An 18218-nucleotide genomic window follows, 5' to 3' on the forward strand; every position below is an offset into this window, starting at 1 on the left:
ATATCCATGATTCTAAGTAACTTGGCTTGGCCCAGTTTCTGCAATTTAAAATGTTATTAATTTGATCAGCATTTCACAAATATTATTGTCTCCATCTCTCCCTGGCAATGTCTCTATCAGCCTTTATTAAGGACGTATCAAGAGCACGAGAAAATAGGTGCAGGAGTTAGTCACCAAGCCCCTCAAGTCTGCCCTTCCGTTTAATATAATCACGGGTGACCTATGATGACCTCAAATCCTCTTCTGCGCACGATGCTCGTAACCCTCGATTCCCGTATCTTTTGAATATTTACCTATCTCCACCTAATGTCCTGTCCATTTATTTCTCAGAAAGAGCCCATCGCTTCTCCATTCGCCATGCTTTCTGAATGGCGAAGGTGGAATACATTTATGAGCATGTGAAAGTATTTCTTGCTATTTTTAACCAAATGAAAGTTGATCTTAGGTTGCAAAGGAATGTGATATATTCAGGAGTGACTAAATCGATTGACCTCCAGCTTGTATTTTGTTAGCTCAGATTGCAATGGCTCAGAGCATCTGTCATATGAGCTCACCTTCCATGATATCTGATCTTTGAGCACAATCCGTTGAAATGTTCACACTCTATTTTTATTGCATTACATGCATTGACCACATAAATCCAGCTTAGTCCTAGCCATTCTCAGACCACCCTAAGTTTTTCCATTCAGAAACATGACACATGCTTGAAACAAATATTCTTACGTACCTACCTGTGACATAGGTACCTTTAAATATCAATGTTTTAATGACAAACAAAACTTTATCAGCAAGTTCTTAACTACTGATTCGTAGAGTGCATTCCATTATCGATGAAGGTGAATGTGTAATGGCTAGTGACGAATGACAAAAACAGGAAAGAACACTAACCTTAACACTACACAGATGCAGCAGCATAATGACTCACTAACTGCAAGCACATCAAATCCTGGGAAAAGGTTAATGAAATTACTTAGCATTGATTCCTTAGCACAAATAGTAGTTATTACATTTATGATCATAATTCAAGCAAAATTGCTTTCAGATTTGTAGTTTATAAAACACATTTACGATGAATGAACAATAAAAAATTAAGCTTCCAGATTTTACACTGCCATTACATTTTTCATTAAAATATCATTCAGTCTATTCCTGCAGGTGCTGAAAATTATATAATTGAGTAACACTTCTTGTGCATCTAGACTCACCAAAATGTTTCATCATACATATCAAATAAAAATATTGTGCTGTGAATTATAACATGTTTATTCAATGGCCCATCGGGATGCAGGAGGCCCTCAGGGCAGTGACCCATTATCAAGCTCCTAACCTTCCCTCCATTGTAAATTGTTGCAGTAGAGATATTTGCTCATGACTACACAATGTTCAATTCCATGTACAATTTCTCAATTAGTCAAACTAGCTGTGCAACAGATGCAATAAGGTCAGGGCATTATTTAAATATGGCCAATAAGCAGTGTGTAATTATTCTACTGAACTTGTTTGGCTTTGATCACTTCAAACAATTGAAAGTCTAACAGTCTCTTTCTGGCATTCAAGACATTGCCATCTGTGAATCTCCTACCATCAACCTCCTGTGAGAACATAAGAAATAGAAGAAGTAAGCCATACAGTATGTCCTTCTGGACTGGCTCTGCCAGTAGGCAATATTATGACAAATCTTTCACCACAGTGAAACTTTCCTGCACTGACCTCATATCCCTTGATAAGTAAAAATATATCTATTTTTTAAATATACTTTGCACTTTAGCTTTCGCATAACTGTTGGGTGGGGAATTCAAAGGTTTCACTGCCTACTTGGTGAAGGAATTTCTTCCCTTCTTCATACAATAATTGACCCCTCATTTTGCGACTGGGCAGTTCAAAATTGATCAGATACTAGTCCAGCTGCATAAATACCACATCTGTATGAACAGATGAAAGGCTGTTTCTGCAGGAATTGACCCATCTACTGATGCAGAATCCAGATCAAACTAGATTGTTTGATGGGCACTCAACTTAAACATATCTTCCATATCCAGTACACCATAGTTTTAGTGTACAAAATCTATCCAATGAACCACGTCAACACTCTTCTCAAAATAACACCACCCAAATTGATAATGTCCACTGCCTAGCAGGATATTGCTAATGGATGCAAAGATGTGTCACCAGCTAGTTCTCCTTCAAGTTACACACCACCCTAAAAGGAAATATAAAGACAACCTTCCTTTGTGGCTTGTGACAGTGCTGTGAAGTAGGTTCATCATGTAGACTGCAGCCGTTCCAGAAGGCTTTTCACCATCATTTTCTTAAGGGTAAACAACATTGGGCAAAAAATGCTTGCCTTGCTAGTATTTTGCACATCCCATATATAAAAAAAATTAAATGGCTGCAATAAGCAGAACTACCTCTGAAGAGGTTATCAGATTAAACTTAACTAAGAGTACTGGCTCTTATTAATTGCACAAAACATCTAAATTATTGTCTAAGGTGCTGATTTTGCTTTTGTTTTTGAAGGATTGCTGAGTCGTAATCTTTTTTTTGTTCTGCTCAAATGGTAAGGAATGAAAAGTCTTCATTTCCACTGATTACCCTACGGATTTCCTATTGCACAGCTAAAAATCTGAACATGAAAAATAAAATTCTCTGTTTATAAAAATTATACCTGAGGTCAGTTTCATTGCTCTTTTTATTTGAAAAGGTACTTTTAAGTAGAATTTCACATGATATTCCAACCACTTTCCTGACTGCCCGGTGAAATGCTTCTGGATAGAATTTAGACGAACTGATGATACAATGTAGGCGCTTTTTTCCAAGTTGAGAAGGCTTACGACTTAGAGGGTGACACACGTGCAGTGGTGTTTCCCTGCACCTACTGCCCTTGCAGTGTGATCCCACCAGCTCTCTACTCTGTGCTGGACCACTTGGACAACAGGAACACGTCCATCAGGCTGTTGATCATTAACGACAGCACATTGTTCAACATCATTATCCCTTCGAAACTCATTATCAAAATCAGTGATAGACATAAAATGCTGGAGTAACTCAGCGGGTCAGGCAGCATCTCTGGAGAAAAGGAATAGGTGACATTTTGGGTCGAGACCCATCTTTAGATTGAGAGTCAAGGGAGTGGGAAACTAGAGGTATGAAAAGGTTCAGAACAAATCAAGCCAGCACCGATGACCAATGAAAGATGAAGCCAATAATGGTCCATTGTTGGCTGCGGTAGAGGTGATAACAAAGGGATATATGGGTGCAAACAGTGGAACTAGCAGGATGACTAGGGTGGGGGAGGGGTGAAGAGAGGGGGGAAATTAGAAATGTTACTTGAAATTAGAGAAATCAATATTCATGTTGATGGGTTGTAAGCTGCCCAAGCGATATATAAGGCGCTGTTCCTCCAATTTGCGTATACCTCACTCTGACAGTGGAGGAGGCCCAGGACAGAAAGGTCAGTGTGGGAATCGGAGGGGGAGTTAAAATGTTTGGCAACCGGGGGATCGAGTAGGCAAAGGCGGACTGAGCATAGGTGTTCAGTGAAATGATCACCCAGGGAATCAGGAAATGGGTTTCTCGTCCTCCCCATGTAATTAGATTTTTGACTTCCTCATTGGCAGACTTCATTATTTTAGACCAAATTATTTTAAAATAATTTAAAATTCCTTTGAGGAGAAAATGTCATAATGGACCAGAAAAAAAAGAAAAACAGAATGATGGAGGTGGAAATGATTCATGTTAATTATTCCAATTTCACATCTGGAATGATACAAAATGTTTCAAAGAGACGTGGAATTAATAGGATACACCCATGAGAAGCAAATTATAAAACAAACATATCAGTCTGAGGTAGACACAAAATACTGTAGTAACTCAGCGGGACAGGCAGCATCTCTGAAGAGAAGGAATGGGCGACGTTTCGGGTGGAGACCCTTCTTCAGACTGATGTCAGGGGAGTGGGCGGGACAAAGACAGAATGTAGTCGGAGACAGTAAGATTGGTAGAACAGGGAAGGGGAGGGGATAGAGAGTGAAAGCAAGGACTATTTGAAGTTATAGAAGTCAATGTTCATACTGCTGGGGGTATGCATCAGCCTGGGGAATGAGGCACAATTTCACAAGGCCAGGTGCTGAGTTTTTCTCCTCCCCGCTTTCTGAATTAAGGATCAAAGTCTCTTCAGGGTGGGCTCTTCAGGTGATCTGCTACTAGGAGAAGGAAATTCACTGCTGGTGTGAGGCACCAGCTGTGGCTGCTGAAAGACGGCCACACACAGTGTAGAGACGAACCCAACTTTGTGAGCAGTTAATTCCATTTTTCGGCTCCTCCGAGCTGTGGCTGTAAAATATTGTGAAGCTAGAGGAGAATTATGGGAACCCAATGCTAGTTTAACCCTTTCAACAACATAATTCAACAGCCCTTCTGTTATTGCTCCAAAACTCACCCCATCTGTGGTGTTCCTGGGGCACCAGCCGTGTGTGGAAGACAACAGAACTGGTGAGGTTTCCGGGCAGTAGCACCCTATACACAGCAAGCAACGACATCAAATGAGGTCAGCAGGTTTTGTGTGTGATAATTAGCAGAAATGAAGGGCGATGGGCTGTCCTGTCCAACTTTCTGCCTGATTTTGGATGGCACAGCATGAAATAATCCACTCCTGTGTATTAGGGAATATATCAGAGATCTGCACTAGTGATGGAAAATATAATAGAGTCATAGAGAGACTTGGCACTGAAACAGGCCTCCAAGATTGCAGACTGCACAAAAATTGGTGAATTTGTGGACAGTGAAGAAGGTGGGATATAGATTGGTTACAGTTATAGATGGAGAAATGGCTGATTAAATTTAATCCAAGCTAGTATGGGGTGATACAGTTTGTGAGGTTGAATGCAAGAAGAAAGTATACCGTTAATGGCAAGACCCTTAACAGCATTGATGCACAGAAATATCTTGGGATCCAGTCCATAGCTCCTTGAAAGTGGCAAAAGAAAGTAGATATGTGATAAAGAAGGCATATGGTATGCTTGCCTACTTTGGTAGGAGCATGGAGTACAAATCAGGAAGTCATGATGCAGCTCTAAAAAACTTAGCTTAGGCCGCATCTGGAGTATTGGCGTCAGCATATGGCGACAGCATTATAGTCATTTATTCAACTGTGTCCAAGGTGATTTGTATAGGGTGGACAATATTGAGAGTAATGATTCAATTGTGATTATGTCACATAAGGTGTATCAAGCCATGAACAGGCTGTCCAATAACAAAGCAGGTGGCTTAGATTATATTTCTGCTGAACATCTTAAGTATGCGAGCCTGTTCATGGCATGATACACCTTATGTGACATAATCACCATTGAATCATTACTCTCAATATTGTCACCCTATACAAACTTACAAAATTATTAAGGGGTTGGACAGGCTAGATGCAGGAAGATTGTTCCCGATGTTGGGGAAGTCCAGGACAAGGGGTCACAGTTTAAGGATAAGGGGGAAATCCTTTAGGACCGAGATGAGTGGTGAATCTCTGGAATTCTCTGCCACAGAAGGTAGTTGAGGCCAGTTCATTGGCTATATTTAAGAGGGAGTTAGATGTGGCCCTGGTGGCTAATGGGATCAGGCGGTATGGAGAGAAGGCAGGTACAGGATACTGAGTTGGATGATCAGCCATGATCATATTGAATGGTGGTGCAGGCTCGAAGGGCCGAATGGCCTACTCCTGCACCTATTTTCTATGTTTCTATGTACTATAATGCTGTCGCCATATGCTGACGCCAATATTCCAGATGCGAGTATGAGGATAGCTCCTCTCCTTGCTATTTGTTTTACTGGCTTTTATGATTCATGGCTTGTTACCAGACTCAATGTGGTCTGTTTTGCTAGTGCCGGTCATTAAGGACAAAGCTGGTAAAGTAGACAGCCTAAATAATTATAGGCCCATAGCTTTGGCCAGTATACTGTCAAGAATCCTAGAAAGAATTCTGCTGGATAGATTAAATTAGTTTGTTAACTCCACAGATAACCAGTTTGGTTTTAAAGCTAAACATGGCACTGACCTGTATATATGCCCTAAAGGAGATTGCAAACAAATATTGAGGTAAAAACTCATCAATTCTTATGTGCTTTATTGCTGCTTCCAAAGCCTTTGATCATGTTAATCACAGAAAGCTGTTTGTTAAATTGAGTAAAAGAGGGGTGCCTAAATACATTGTGAGAATTCTGGCTTACTGGTATGCCCACCAGACTATGCAAATAAAATGGGGCAATAGGGTCTCAGCCCCATTTGGGGTTAGCAATGGTGTCAGACAAGGGAGGATTTTATCCCCAGTCCTTTTTAATCTTTATATTGATGATCTGTCCAAGCAATTGAAAGCCTGTAATATTGGGTGCATGATTGGTAATATTTTAGTGAGCCATATTATGTATGCATATGATCTTGTGGTCTTTAGACTCCAGCAGCACCTTACTATATGTTCTGTGTATAGTGTGGAACATTATATCAAATATAATGCTGGTAAGAGTGCTGTTATGATCTGTAGAACCAAAGAGGATAAATGTCTAAAATGTCCTGATTTTAAATTGTCTGACAATTGTCTGTAATAAGGTAAAATATATTGGACATTTTATTACAGAACAAATGACTGATAATGAGGATATTTATAGGCAATGCCATATGCTGTATGTACAAGCGAATATTATCGTACGCAAGTTTGGTGCCTGTACAGATGAAGATGTCTCTGTTCAGAACATATTGTACACCACTCTGTACTGCGCACCTGTGGTCAAACTACAGAAAATTCTAGTCTATAATTCCCTGTTTTCTCTCACCTGCCTTTCTTAAACAGTGGGATAACATTAGCTACCCTCCAATCCACAGGAACTGATCCTGAATCTATAGAACATTGTAAATTGATCACCAATACGTCCACGATTTCTAGAGCCACTTCCTTAAGTACCCTGGGATGCAGACCATCTGGCCCTGGGGATTTATCAGCCTTCAGTTCCATCAGTCTACCCAACACCATTTCCTGCCTAATGTGAATCTCCTTCAGTTCCTCCGCCACCCTAGATCCTCTGACCAATCGTACATCAGGGAGATTGTTTGTGTCCTCCTTAGTGAAGACGGATCCAAAGTACCTGTTCAACCCATCTGCCGTTTCCTTGTTCCCCATAATAAATTCACCCTTTTCAGTTTTCAAGGGTCCAACTAGTTTTTTTCCCTTCACATACCTGAGAAGCTTTTACTGTCCTCCTTTATATTCTCGGCTAGCTTACCTTCATACCTCATCTTTTCTCCCCGTATTGCCTTTTTAGTTATCTTCTGGGCCGAAGGGTCTGTTTTGACTCCATAATGCTGTATTTTCACAACTATGACTTTAAGATCATGGCTGATCTTCGACTTCAGCATCACTTCTCCTACTAGCCCCACATTTCTTGATTCCCCTAATATATGAAAATCTCTATATAGCTGCCTTGAATATAATTTATCACTGAGATTCCACAGTCCTTTTGGTAGAAGTGAATTCATTTTTTCCTCATGGTTGCCTTAAATAGCCCACCCCTTATTTTAAGATTGTATTTTGACCTAAATGTAGAGATTCAACCATTCATTATCTTTGCAGATCACCTCAATATTTTTTCTCAAATTTAATTAATTTGTCTCTTCAACTCATTTAAATTGTCCTCTTGTATTTTATTAAAAGGTTCCTTTGAATTTTCTCACACATCTTTAAGGGTCGACGGATAATAATTCAGATATCTCATAACTGAGAATTCTTTAAAGAATGAATGGAGAGAAGAGATAAGGTGATGGGGGCATGGAACAAGCTGTCAGAGGAGATAGTTGAGGCTGGGACTACCGCAACATTTAAGAAACAGTTAGATAGGAACATGGATAGGACAGGTTTGGAGGGGTACAGGCCAAATGCAGGCAGGTAGGATTAGTGTAGTTGGGATGTGTTGGGCAAGTTGAGCCGAACGGCCTGTTTCCAAACTATATCAATACAATACAATACAATACAATATTTATTACATGTCATTTGAACATCAATGAGGCTCAAACGAAACACCGTTTCCACAGCCATACAAACAAAGACACACACTACAATTTCCTACAAGACACACACACAATTCAATTTACAGAAACACCCATCACAGTGAACCTCCTCCTCACTGTGATGGGAGGCAAAGTCTTTTCTCTCCCCTGTTCTCCATTTTTTCCCCGATGTCGAAGCCCCAGGCGGGCGATCATAAGTCCCACGGCCATTTTAGGCCGCGCCGTGTGATGTACGGCCCCGCTCCCGGTCTAAATGTCACAAAGTTGGAGCCCCCAGCGGGAGCTGGAATGTCCTAAACATTATCACTCTATGCTTCTATAGCAGCAATGCATTAAGGAATGACCTAACCAGTGTTTTACCAGACCTTTGATCAAGTAGACCTCTGTAAAATCCAGACAAAACTCAAGTAATTAACAGCAAAGAACGATTTGAGCAGAAAGCTCAATCGTCAGAAATTGCTTCACATACAGAAATCAGAGATTAGGAGGAAAGAGTATCAGTTTGGAGGGAGGAGATCCAAAAGATTCAATGCCTTTGATATTAATAATTTACATGAAACATTTGGACTTCAAGAAATTCAGCATCACAATCTGCAGGCAATAACAAACCCAAGATTCCAGCTGATACTTAATAAGGATTTTGCAGAATGGAGGAATTCAAATGAAAATTGTGGAATTTATTGCCACAGAAAGCTGTGGGGGCTGTCAACTGATATTTTTAAGGTGGAGTTTGATAGGTTCTTGATTAGGAAGGGTGTCATGGGTTATGAGGAAAAGGCAGGAGAACGGGGTTGAGAGGGAAAAATAGATCAGCCATGACTGAATGGCTAAATGGCCTAATTCTGCTCCTATCACTTATGAACATGTAAACTTGCAGAACATTAGTTAAATGGTAAGTAAGCTTTAATATGGCTCCATGAGAACAAATGCTTGAAAGAAACACAGTAGTTCTGGAGCATGCCTGTTTTCTATCATAGCCGGGATATTGTCTGGACACGTCGTTCTTGTATATACAGTGCTCTCAGCATTTCTTTACATTATATGGAATGTAACTGAAGAATGGTATCCATGAAGAAGTGGCTCTCAGAGGCTAAGTATGATTGTGAATGCTTCAACCTTATCTTTGACATCCAAATATTATGGCCATCATTACAGAGGAATGGCGTAAGTTCATTGCTCTGTGAAAATGACAACACAGGTTGATAGGGTAATGAAGAAGGCATTTAGTTGTTTGTCTTTCTAGGTAGGGATATGGGCCATAAGAGTTGGGACATTGTGTTGCAACTGCCCAAGACATTGTTTGTGCAACACTTGGAATACTGTGTGCAGTTTTGGGCTCCATACTATAGAAAGGATAGGGTAGTACTAGAAAGAGCACATAAGTGATTCTAGGACATTGCCTGGAATGGAGGGCTTTAGTTATACAGCAGGATACAGGCCCTTCGGCCCAATCTATGCTAGTCCCATTTGTCTGCATTTGGACCATATCCCCCTAAAACATTCCATCCATATACATGGTTGTGTCTTTTAAAGGTTGCAACGAGATCCATGCCTATCACTTACTCTGTTCCATATACTGACCACTCTTTGTTTGAAAAACATGCTCCTCAGGTTCCCTTTACATCTTTCCGCTTGCATCTTAATACATACCCTCTGGTTTTATAGAAGGTGAGAAAGGAAACATTTAAATGAGGTCTGAGAGGTAAGTTGTTCCCACATAGGTTGGTGAATATTTGGAACAAGCTGCCAGACAAAGTGTTCGAGCCAGGTACAAACATAGCGTTTAAAAAACATGTGGATAGGAGAATTGATAGCAAAGGAATAGAGATATACAGCCAAAATTGTGTTAAATGGAATTAGTCCAGATGTATCCCAGCTGGCATGGACGAATTCAGCCAAAGATCTTGTTTCCATGCTGTACTCTTTTGTATCCTTGCTACTTTCTCTGCTTGATCCAAATGTTATAAATAGAGCCAGGATTTTGGCATAATTGCCATGGGCTTTTTCATGCCCTTTTTGATGATTTCACCATGATAATGCCTTTTTCACAATCGAGTGCCTAAATCAGCCTTTTTTTTTTGCCTTTTTGCTAAAAGATCATGCTATTTTCTCTAGTTGTACCATGATTACAATGATGTTTTCTATGTTAACACATGAATATTAATGTTATTATTAACGTGTTAACATAGTATAACTTAGAAGAAAATTACCACCACCAGGGCAAAACCTGGGGCGCCACCGTCGGTCGTTCATTCGTTCGTGCCGCTGCCTGCTGGTTCAATCTTCTCTAAGATCTATTTAAGAAAGAACTGCAGATGCTGGAAAAGTCGAAGGTGGTCAAAAAATGCTGGAGAAACTCAGTGGGTGAGGCAGCATCAATGGAGAGAAGGAATAGGCGATGTTTCGGCTCGAGGCCCTTCTTCAGACTGATGTGGGGGCAGGGCGGGAAAAAGACAGTAAGAGGCGGAGACAGTAGGACTAGAAGGAGAGCTGGGAAGGGGGGGGGAGAGAGAGAAGACAAGGGCTATCTAAAATTAGAAAAGTCAATGTTGATACCGCTGGGGTGTAGACTACCCAAGCAAAATACCCAAGTCTGTCTCCCACTACATTTACTGCTGGCTCCAGTCGCTAATCTGAGTTTGAGTGAACTGTGCAAGGCATTCATTGATGCTAGAATCCCACTGTGGAAATTGGAAAACAAATCTCTCAGAAGTTTTTTAGAGAAATACACAGAAATACATATACCAAGCGAGTCATCATTACGGAAAAATTATGTTGACAGCAACTTCAACATGCAGAAAATTTGAGATGAAGTTGCATGCAACAAAATATGATCTCAATAGATGAGACAACCGATGCTGTGGGGAGTTATGTTGTCACTGTGGTCATCGGTACACTGGAGGCAAGTCAACCATCAAAGGAGTATTTGTTGACATTGGTAGTATTGGAGGTCAAACAGCTCAACTATTGCTCAGTTGTTTATATCTTCACTTACTGTACTTTGGCCAGAAGATATAAAACACAAGAATGTTCTTCTGTTTGTGACTTAAAGTTTTATTCCCGAAAATGTTGCATTTGACATGCTCAGCTCAAGAACTTCATAGAATTGCTAAGCACATACGTAGCTTGTTTCGACATGTTAGTGGCCCAGTTTCCAATGTCAAGAAAATCTTCCTCAAAGCACTGTCACGTGTGCAGTTGTTCAAGGAGATTCTGCTACCTCCTCAGCCCATTTTGACTAGGTGGGGTACATGGCTCTCTGCTGCACTCTACTATGCTGCAAATTGTGAAAAGATAAAATAAATCGTCAACTGTTTTGAAGAAGAAGAATCTGCTGCAGTCAGGATCGTCAGTGAAATCATGCAGAAAAAGTCCCTCCACCGCGATCTTGTGTTTATTGCTTCCAATTTTGCAAACTTCCCACAAGCTATCACTTCCCTTGAGAAACGTGCAGGTTTTCAACAAAGTAACTGATGATATTCGTAAAGTTCCTGGCGATATAGGTAAAGACATATAAGGAAAAAGTGAGAGAGTGATTTTAGCTAACAAAGATCTTGAAGAAATAGAAAACATAGCTAAAGTTCTCAAAGGTAGTTGTAATGCACAAGGTATAGAGTCTGTAGCTTGTTTCGGGTATGCACCAGTGACCTCAGGTAAGGTAGAAATAAGTTTTTCACAACTGAAGCATATTCTGTCTGACAGACGGCATTGTTTAACACCAGATAATTTGAAAATAAAATGCTGGTAATTACATGCGAACAGGTAACTTCGATCGTTTAATGCAGTATACCTTTATATTATCATTTTTAACCGTATTTTGGTGGTGGAATACATGCCTTTTTATGCCTTATTTGTCAATAAATGCCTTTTTTGTTATTTTATTATGCCTTTTTGCTTGCCTATTTCAGAGTTTTTTAGTGCCTAAACATCCTGGCTCTAGTTATAAAATATAGAGGAACATTGATTCATCATCTGAGAATGAATCGTAGGTTGTAATCAGGAGGAGCTTTTTTTGTTCATGTTTGATATCGTCAGACTCCATGGTGTCTGGAGTCGATGCTAGGATTTCTAGGGCCACTTTCCTGTTTCTATACATACCACTTCTAAAGAGTCTGTGCTGCTGGTATGAGATGTACCCAGGAATTGCATTGGATGATCTGGAACATTGACAGTGGGTATGATTCTGTTAGTACAACTATGCCAGGCTATTGCTTGGTTAATCTGCATTCTGTAAATTTCAGTCTTCTGCATTGCTGAATTGGAACTGCTGACTCCAGCCATTAATGAATCAAATGGGGCAACAGAATGTTTTTTTCAGAGTGTGCTTGCAATGAGGAACTTACCACCATGGGGTGTAGTTGAGATAAATAACTTGGTCATTTAACAAATTCAATGATTACTGGAGAGAAAAAGAAATTGAAAATAAACGACAAGATGATGATCTATGTAGCGTGGGAGGAGTCATATGTTGAACAGACACAGCAGCATTAATTCATTGCGCAAAATGGTCTGTTTCTGTACTGTATATTGTCACTTCATATGTAACCTTTTACCCAAATAAGTATATTTTCAGAGCTATTATTTCTTTCTTGACTTTGTAAAGTTTAATTATATCTTTTCATTTTGAAATAAATAACTTCTTCGAATCCTTAATTTCGTGATCATCAGAATTATTTTAGTGCTCATTTCAGTGTCCTTGCAAGTTCAGAATTATCTTTTATATGATACTTGAACAGATTGTACATAGTCTTCCTGGTGTGATCTGGACTGGATCCAAGACAACAACAATCCTGTGCTCCATTGTTCCATTGCAGTTTTTCCTGGAATTACACCCATAATTATATTCATATAATTAGACTCGTAATTTCCAGTGCGCATCTCCGAAGATCCTAGAGTAAATTCAATGGAAAGTGAGCAGAAATCTCAAGGATTTCGTTGTTGTTTATACGTTTACTTTGGGATTTCCAGCAAACCTTTTGATAAGGTTGCACTGGGAGATTCAGCAATCCCCATGAAAATTCTATGTCTGACACCGAGCACAGCTCCATCACACCCTTAATAGGGGTCACACCCGCTTTCATAAATCTTGCAAAATCAGTGCAAAAAATGATGAATACATAGAAAGGTTTTCCTCGTCAGGAAGCAGAAGCAGATCCTCTGGAGCATTTAGGAGACAGTCAAATTATTTGGGAAAGGCACTGTAGGTTTCTATGGAAAGGAGACTTGTTTATGCTAAATGGCGTGTCACATCTGTACTTGTGTTTGCCTGTCAGCAGCTTGTGAAATAACAGGCGTGCTTACTACAACATTTTAAACAACCCCCAATGAAGAAACAAAAACATTTTGATTTTGAGGTCAGTTTTCTGTATCTGTACTGCATTAAATCACCACAGTTTTACAGCATGAAAAGGTATTGACTTCTCAGTCAAGTCTAATAAATACTCCTTCTATGGTATTGTAATTATTTCAAAATTATTGCTGGTAAAATAAATACTGTACAATCTGAGCAGGCTTCGTATGTAAAGATAATATAATCTCCTGCCGGTTGTGTGTAAAAATAAATGGCTAGTAATTTGAAGCATTTCCGTGTCGTGTCCTATCTCAAAGATAGGAGTTTCTCTACAAACATAGGCAACTCTTTCTCCTCCCCAGCTAGCCTTTGCTGTGGGGTTCCACAAGGCTCCATCCTAGGCCCCATTCTCTTCTCCCTGTATTAGGCCAAATCATTCAAAGGCACGGCATTTCCTTCCACTGCTATGCAGACGATACACAACTCTATCTCCCCCTGAAGCCCAACAACCGATCTAATCTACTCAGCCTTATCCACTGCCTCGAGGATATAAAGTGTTGGATGGCCCAGAACTCCCTCCAACTAAACGAGAGTAAGTCTGAGGTCATCCTACTCGGCCCCCTCAGACTCAATCAAAACGATAGCAGGCAGCCTTGGAAGCCTCACCCCATTACTCAAACCTCACGTCAAAAACCTTGGCGTGATATTTGACTCCGCATTGAAATTTGACAAACAAGTCAATGCCGTGGTAAAAGCTAGCTTCTTCCAGCTTCGGATGATAGCTAAAATAAAATAATTCCTCCAATTTGACGATCTCAAAAAGATCATCCACTCATTTATCTCCTCCCGCCTCGACTACTGCAACTCCCTTTACACTGGCATCAGCCAATCATCCCTGTCCCGCCTGCAAAATATTGTTGCGAGACTCCTGACGGGCACCCGAAAAAGGGACCACATCATCTAGGTATGTTACAATACTTACCTTCAGCGGCGCTGCAATTCTGCCACTGGCCGTGTGCGCGATTTTGGCGCCTTTGAGGGGGGGGGGGGGGCGGGGTTAAAACGCAGATTTTTTCCTACCTTGTCCTGGATTATATTTGGTTGGAGTGCAAGCTTTTGCTGAAGAATTGTTCCGACGGGCGTTCTGTGTATTTTTTTTTTTAATCGCCCGACTCGTTCAGCGCTGAGTCATTTTAAAATCAGCTTCTAAAGCCTTTTTTGTTAAATTTTTTTAAATTATTTTTATTAGAAGTACGGTAAATTACAATAATACACAACACATATATCTTAATACATTTTTTGTACCGCTTCATTTTTTTGAGCTTTAAGAAAAAGATAGAAGTAAGGAAAGTAAAGAAAGTGCGCAAGAGTCGTGAAGTGCAATGAAGTGTTGGGAAAAGAAAGCCCCTTAGAAAAGAAGTTAGAGAAGGAAGTAAAGTAAGAAAGTAGACCCTAGAAAAGAAAGAAAAAGAAAGTAGGAACAATCGCTCTATTATAACATTAAACTCCGCAGAAAGGGGACTACCAACCAAGTCTGTTTTTGTTGTTTTACCTCCCATTGCCAGGTCCTGATACCATTTATTTATTTATTTATTTATTTTAAAAATTACTATTGCACCTCATGCTTCTAATAGGTCCATAAACGTAGACCACGTCTTTTGGAATTGGTCTGCTTAACCTGCTAAGAGGAATCTCATCTCTTCCAGATGTAATGTTTCAAACATATTTGATGTCCACATTTTTATTGTTGGTGTGGGCGCATTTTTCCAGAATTTAAGTATGAGCTTTTTTCCCATTATTAGCCCGTAATTGAATAAATTCTTCTGATACACGTTTAATTCAGGGATACCTTCCGATATTCCAAAAATGATCCATTCTGGTTTTGGTACCAGTTTTATTTTAATTAATTTTGAAAAAATATCAAATATTCCATACCAGAATTTTTGGATTTTTGTACAAAAAATAAAAGAATGCGCTATGGTAGCTTCTTGACACAGACATTTATCACAGATTGGTGAAACATTAGGAAAGATTTTATTTAATTTAGTTTTTGAATAATATAGTCTATGTAATATTTTGAATTGGATGAGCAAGCTTTTGCTGAGGAATCGTTCCGACGGGCGTTCTGTGTATTTTTTTTTTTTAATCGCCCGACTCGCTCAGCGCTGAGTCATTTTAAAATCAGCTTCTAAAGCCGTCAACACCGACAACGGGGACGGATTTCATGTAGGTGACAGGTAAAAGAAAGCTGTTTATTTTTATGTATAAAAGTGCTCCTTAAGATGCCTTTAGTTCACATTTTAAGTTGCGAAACAGTGATTTAGTCACTATACCAACCGGCAGTGTTTTTCATGCCGATATGGGGTCTAAATCACTGCAAACCGCAACGTTCCAAATGGTCGCGTTCCAGAAAAACCCACTGGCAAGTTGATTTAAATGGCCATTAATTTACAGGTATTATACTTTAAATTCCTTCCATTTGGCCTATAAATCCATGACAATGAGATTTAAAAATTATGTTATATTGTGAATTCTTGTGTGAATGTTATTTGGACACTTAAGCTATTTTTAAATGTTAATCTATTCTTAAGAAATTGATAGATGTTTAGATCTAGTAATTGAATTTTGTAATTAGCTACAATTAGGTAACTAACTAATTATATGCTTTAATTTCAAGTCATCTAAGTAAGATTGTTTCATATTTGTTTCAGAATGCTTCAATCTATAATAACTGAAAATTTATTTTAGTTCTCTTAATTTTTAAGAAAGTTATGGCCATTTGACTGTCCTCGATCACAGCTTTTGTGTTAAGTCAATGGAAAAGCAATAGTGACCAAGATGCTAATTTCCGAGTATGAAAATGGCCATAACTTTTTTAATACTGAAGATATGAAAGTGAATTAGGCGACAAATTAAACTTATTTTTATGCTTTATCTGATGGGATAAATTACAGACTTGATTTTTAAAATCTCAAAATTATGTAACATTGGTACATCACCCCGATTCTGGCCTCTCTCTCTCCACTGGCTCCCGGTGCGGTTCTGAATCAATTTCGAGCTCCTTCTTTATGTTTACAAAGCCCTTAACGGGCTTGCCTCCACCTACATCAAAAATCTGCTTACCCACCATACCACCTCCAGGTCCCTCAGATCGGCCGACTTGGGGTTACTGACCATCCCGCGGTCTAGGCATAAGCTCAGGGGCAACCGCGCTTTTGCGGTTGCAGCTTCTAGACTATGGAACAGCATCCCTCTTCCCATCAGAATTGCCCCCTCCATCGAATCTTTTAAGTCTAGACTTAAAACTTATTTCTAATCTCAAGCCTTTCTTGAGGTCCTCTGAGGGAGCGCTGTATGTATGTATCTATGTATGTATTGTTGATCTATGTACCACTGTTCGTAGCACGTTAGTACGTGCACCAATGTAAAGCACTTTGGTCAACGAGAGTTGTTTTTAAATGTGCTATAGAAATAAAATTGACTTGACTTGACTTGGTACAATCTTCTTGTTGCATGTTGTAATGAAATAAATGGAGCACAACTGTATAATAAAGAGAGATTTATTGTATTGTATCAGAACAACTGGTGAAATATAATAATGTTTAAAATGCAGCAATGGATCAATGTACATTTAACTGTTTTTTATATCTTCTAGTTAGAAATATTAGGAGACATGGAATATCTGTCTGATTTACTTAGCTCCCTGGCCCACGCAAATACCTATATTTGAGGAGATACAGCAATCTGCAGCAAACATTTCTCAATTGTGCAAAGGAGCTGGATAATGAAGTGCTTTTAATTTTCCACTTTAGGCCCAAGGATAACAAATATGAAAGAAATGATCAAAATATTAGACCACAATCTCCAGCCTGCAATGCTGAACAGAGCTGAGTGGGTCTCTTCTCCAGAAGAACCTTTATTCTAACCTTGAAATCAGGTCTGCAACTATTGAGATAAACTGAGCCGACGGCTCTGATCCTCAAAAGAGGTATTTGCCCCATCAGTCCAAAGAGGCAAGAAAAGGCCAGTTTCAGACCTTAATGGCAAATAGAAATGATTGATTTCATAGCCCCAATGGGCCTCTGCATAATTGCACATTAATTGGATGCAGTTTTTGGAGTGTCGTAATCATTTAAGAAATTCATTCTGTACAGGGACCATAGTAGCTAAAAACATAAACTGGGCTGAGGCTGCTCATATATGGACTTGACTAATGAATTCATATTCTGGAAGAGCCCGCAACATTCTTTAGTATATATAATCGGCTATCTCTGTACTTCAGCACTTGCAACAAAAATGCTTGAGTGCAAGTGATTGTCTCTCTGAAGCATATCTGCAACTAAATGGCCCTTTGGGCAATAAACTATAAATGCAAATGTGTCTGAAATAACACAAGAAAAGTAGATTAAAGTCAGATTAGTTGTAAAATACTGCATCAGCTGGAAATAATTATTCTGTTGGCATATTTACATATGATAATTTAATTTAAAGTATGTCAATTTATGCTTTTATTTTCCTTTACAGCAATTCTTATTCTCACATATGTTCTCTACTAATGCCAAATATTAATTGGCTTCAGAGAATGCACAATAGTAATTCTAATATATATTTCATTTCTTCAGAGAAATTGCTTGGACTTTGCGCAATAATTAATTTAAAAAAAACAGTTCAGATATCCTTGTCATCAAAGGCAAAGAATGCAGCCTTGTGAGTGCAGAGCTGAATAGACTCCCTAGCTCTAAAGCAACAAAATGTCTATGTATTAAGGCTACAAACCAGGCAATTCAAAGAGTAGTCTTAAATGCACATAAAATATGCAACAATCACGAAGGTTAATGGCCTGAATTTTTAACATAGACGTAACAGTACAGCACGGGAACGGGC

The 18218-nt window shown here is 39.3% G+C and overlaps 1 protein-coding gene across 4 annotated transcripts in view; it reads right to left on the reverse strand.

The window, feature by feature from the left end:
* Positions 1-18218, reverse strand: part of hecw1 (HECT, C2 and WW domain containing E3 ubiquitin protein ligase 1) — a 462878-nt gene that overhangs the window by 362814 nt on the left and 81846 nt on the right. The window contains exon 2 of one of the 4 annotated variants that reach the window (XM_033050672.1): positions 889-946. The exons of the other annotated variants lie outside the window; for them this stretch is intronic. Coding sequence (XP_032906563.1) covers positions 889-915 — 27 coding nt within the window. The 5' untranslated portion in view covers positions 916-946. The remainder of the gene's footprint in view (positions 1-888; positions 947-18218) is intronic. 4 annotated transcript variants of the gene reach the window in all.

This window comes from Amblyraja radiata, chromosome 2, assembly GCF_010909765.2.
Source record: "Amblyraja radiata isolate CabotCenter1 chromosome 2, sAmbRad1.1.pri, whole genome shotgun sequence".
NCBI lineage: Eukaryota > Metazoa > Chordata > Chondrichthyes > Rajiformes > Rajidae > Amblyraja > Amblyraja radiata.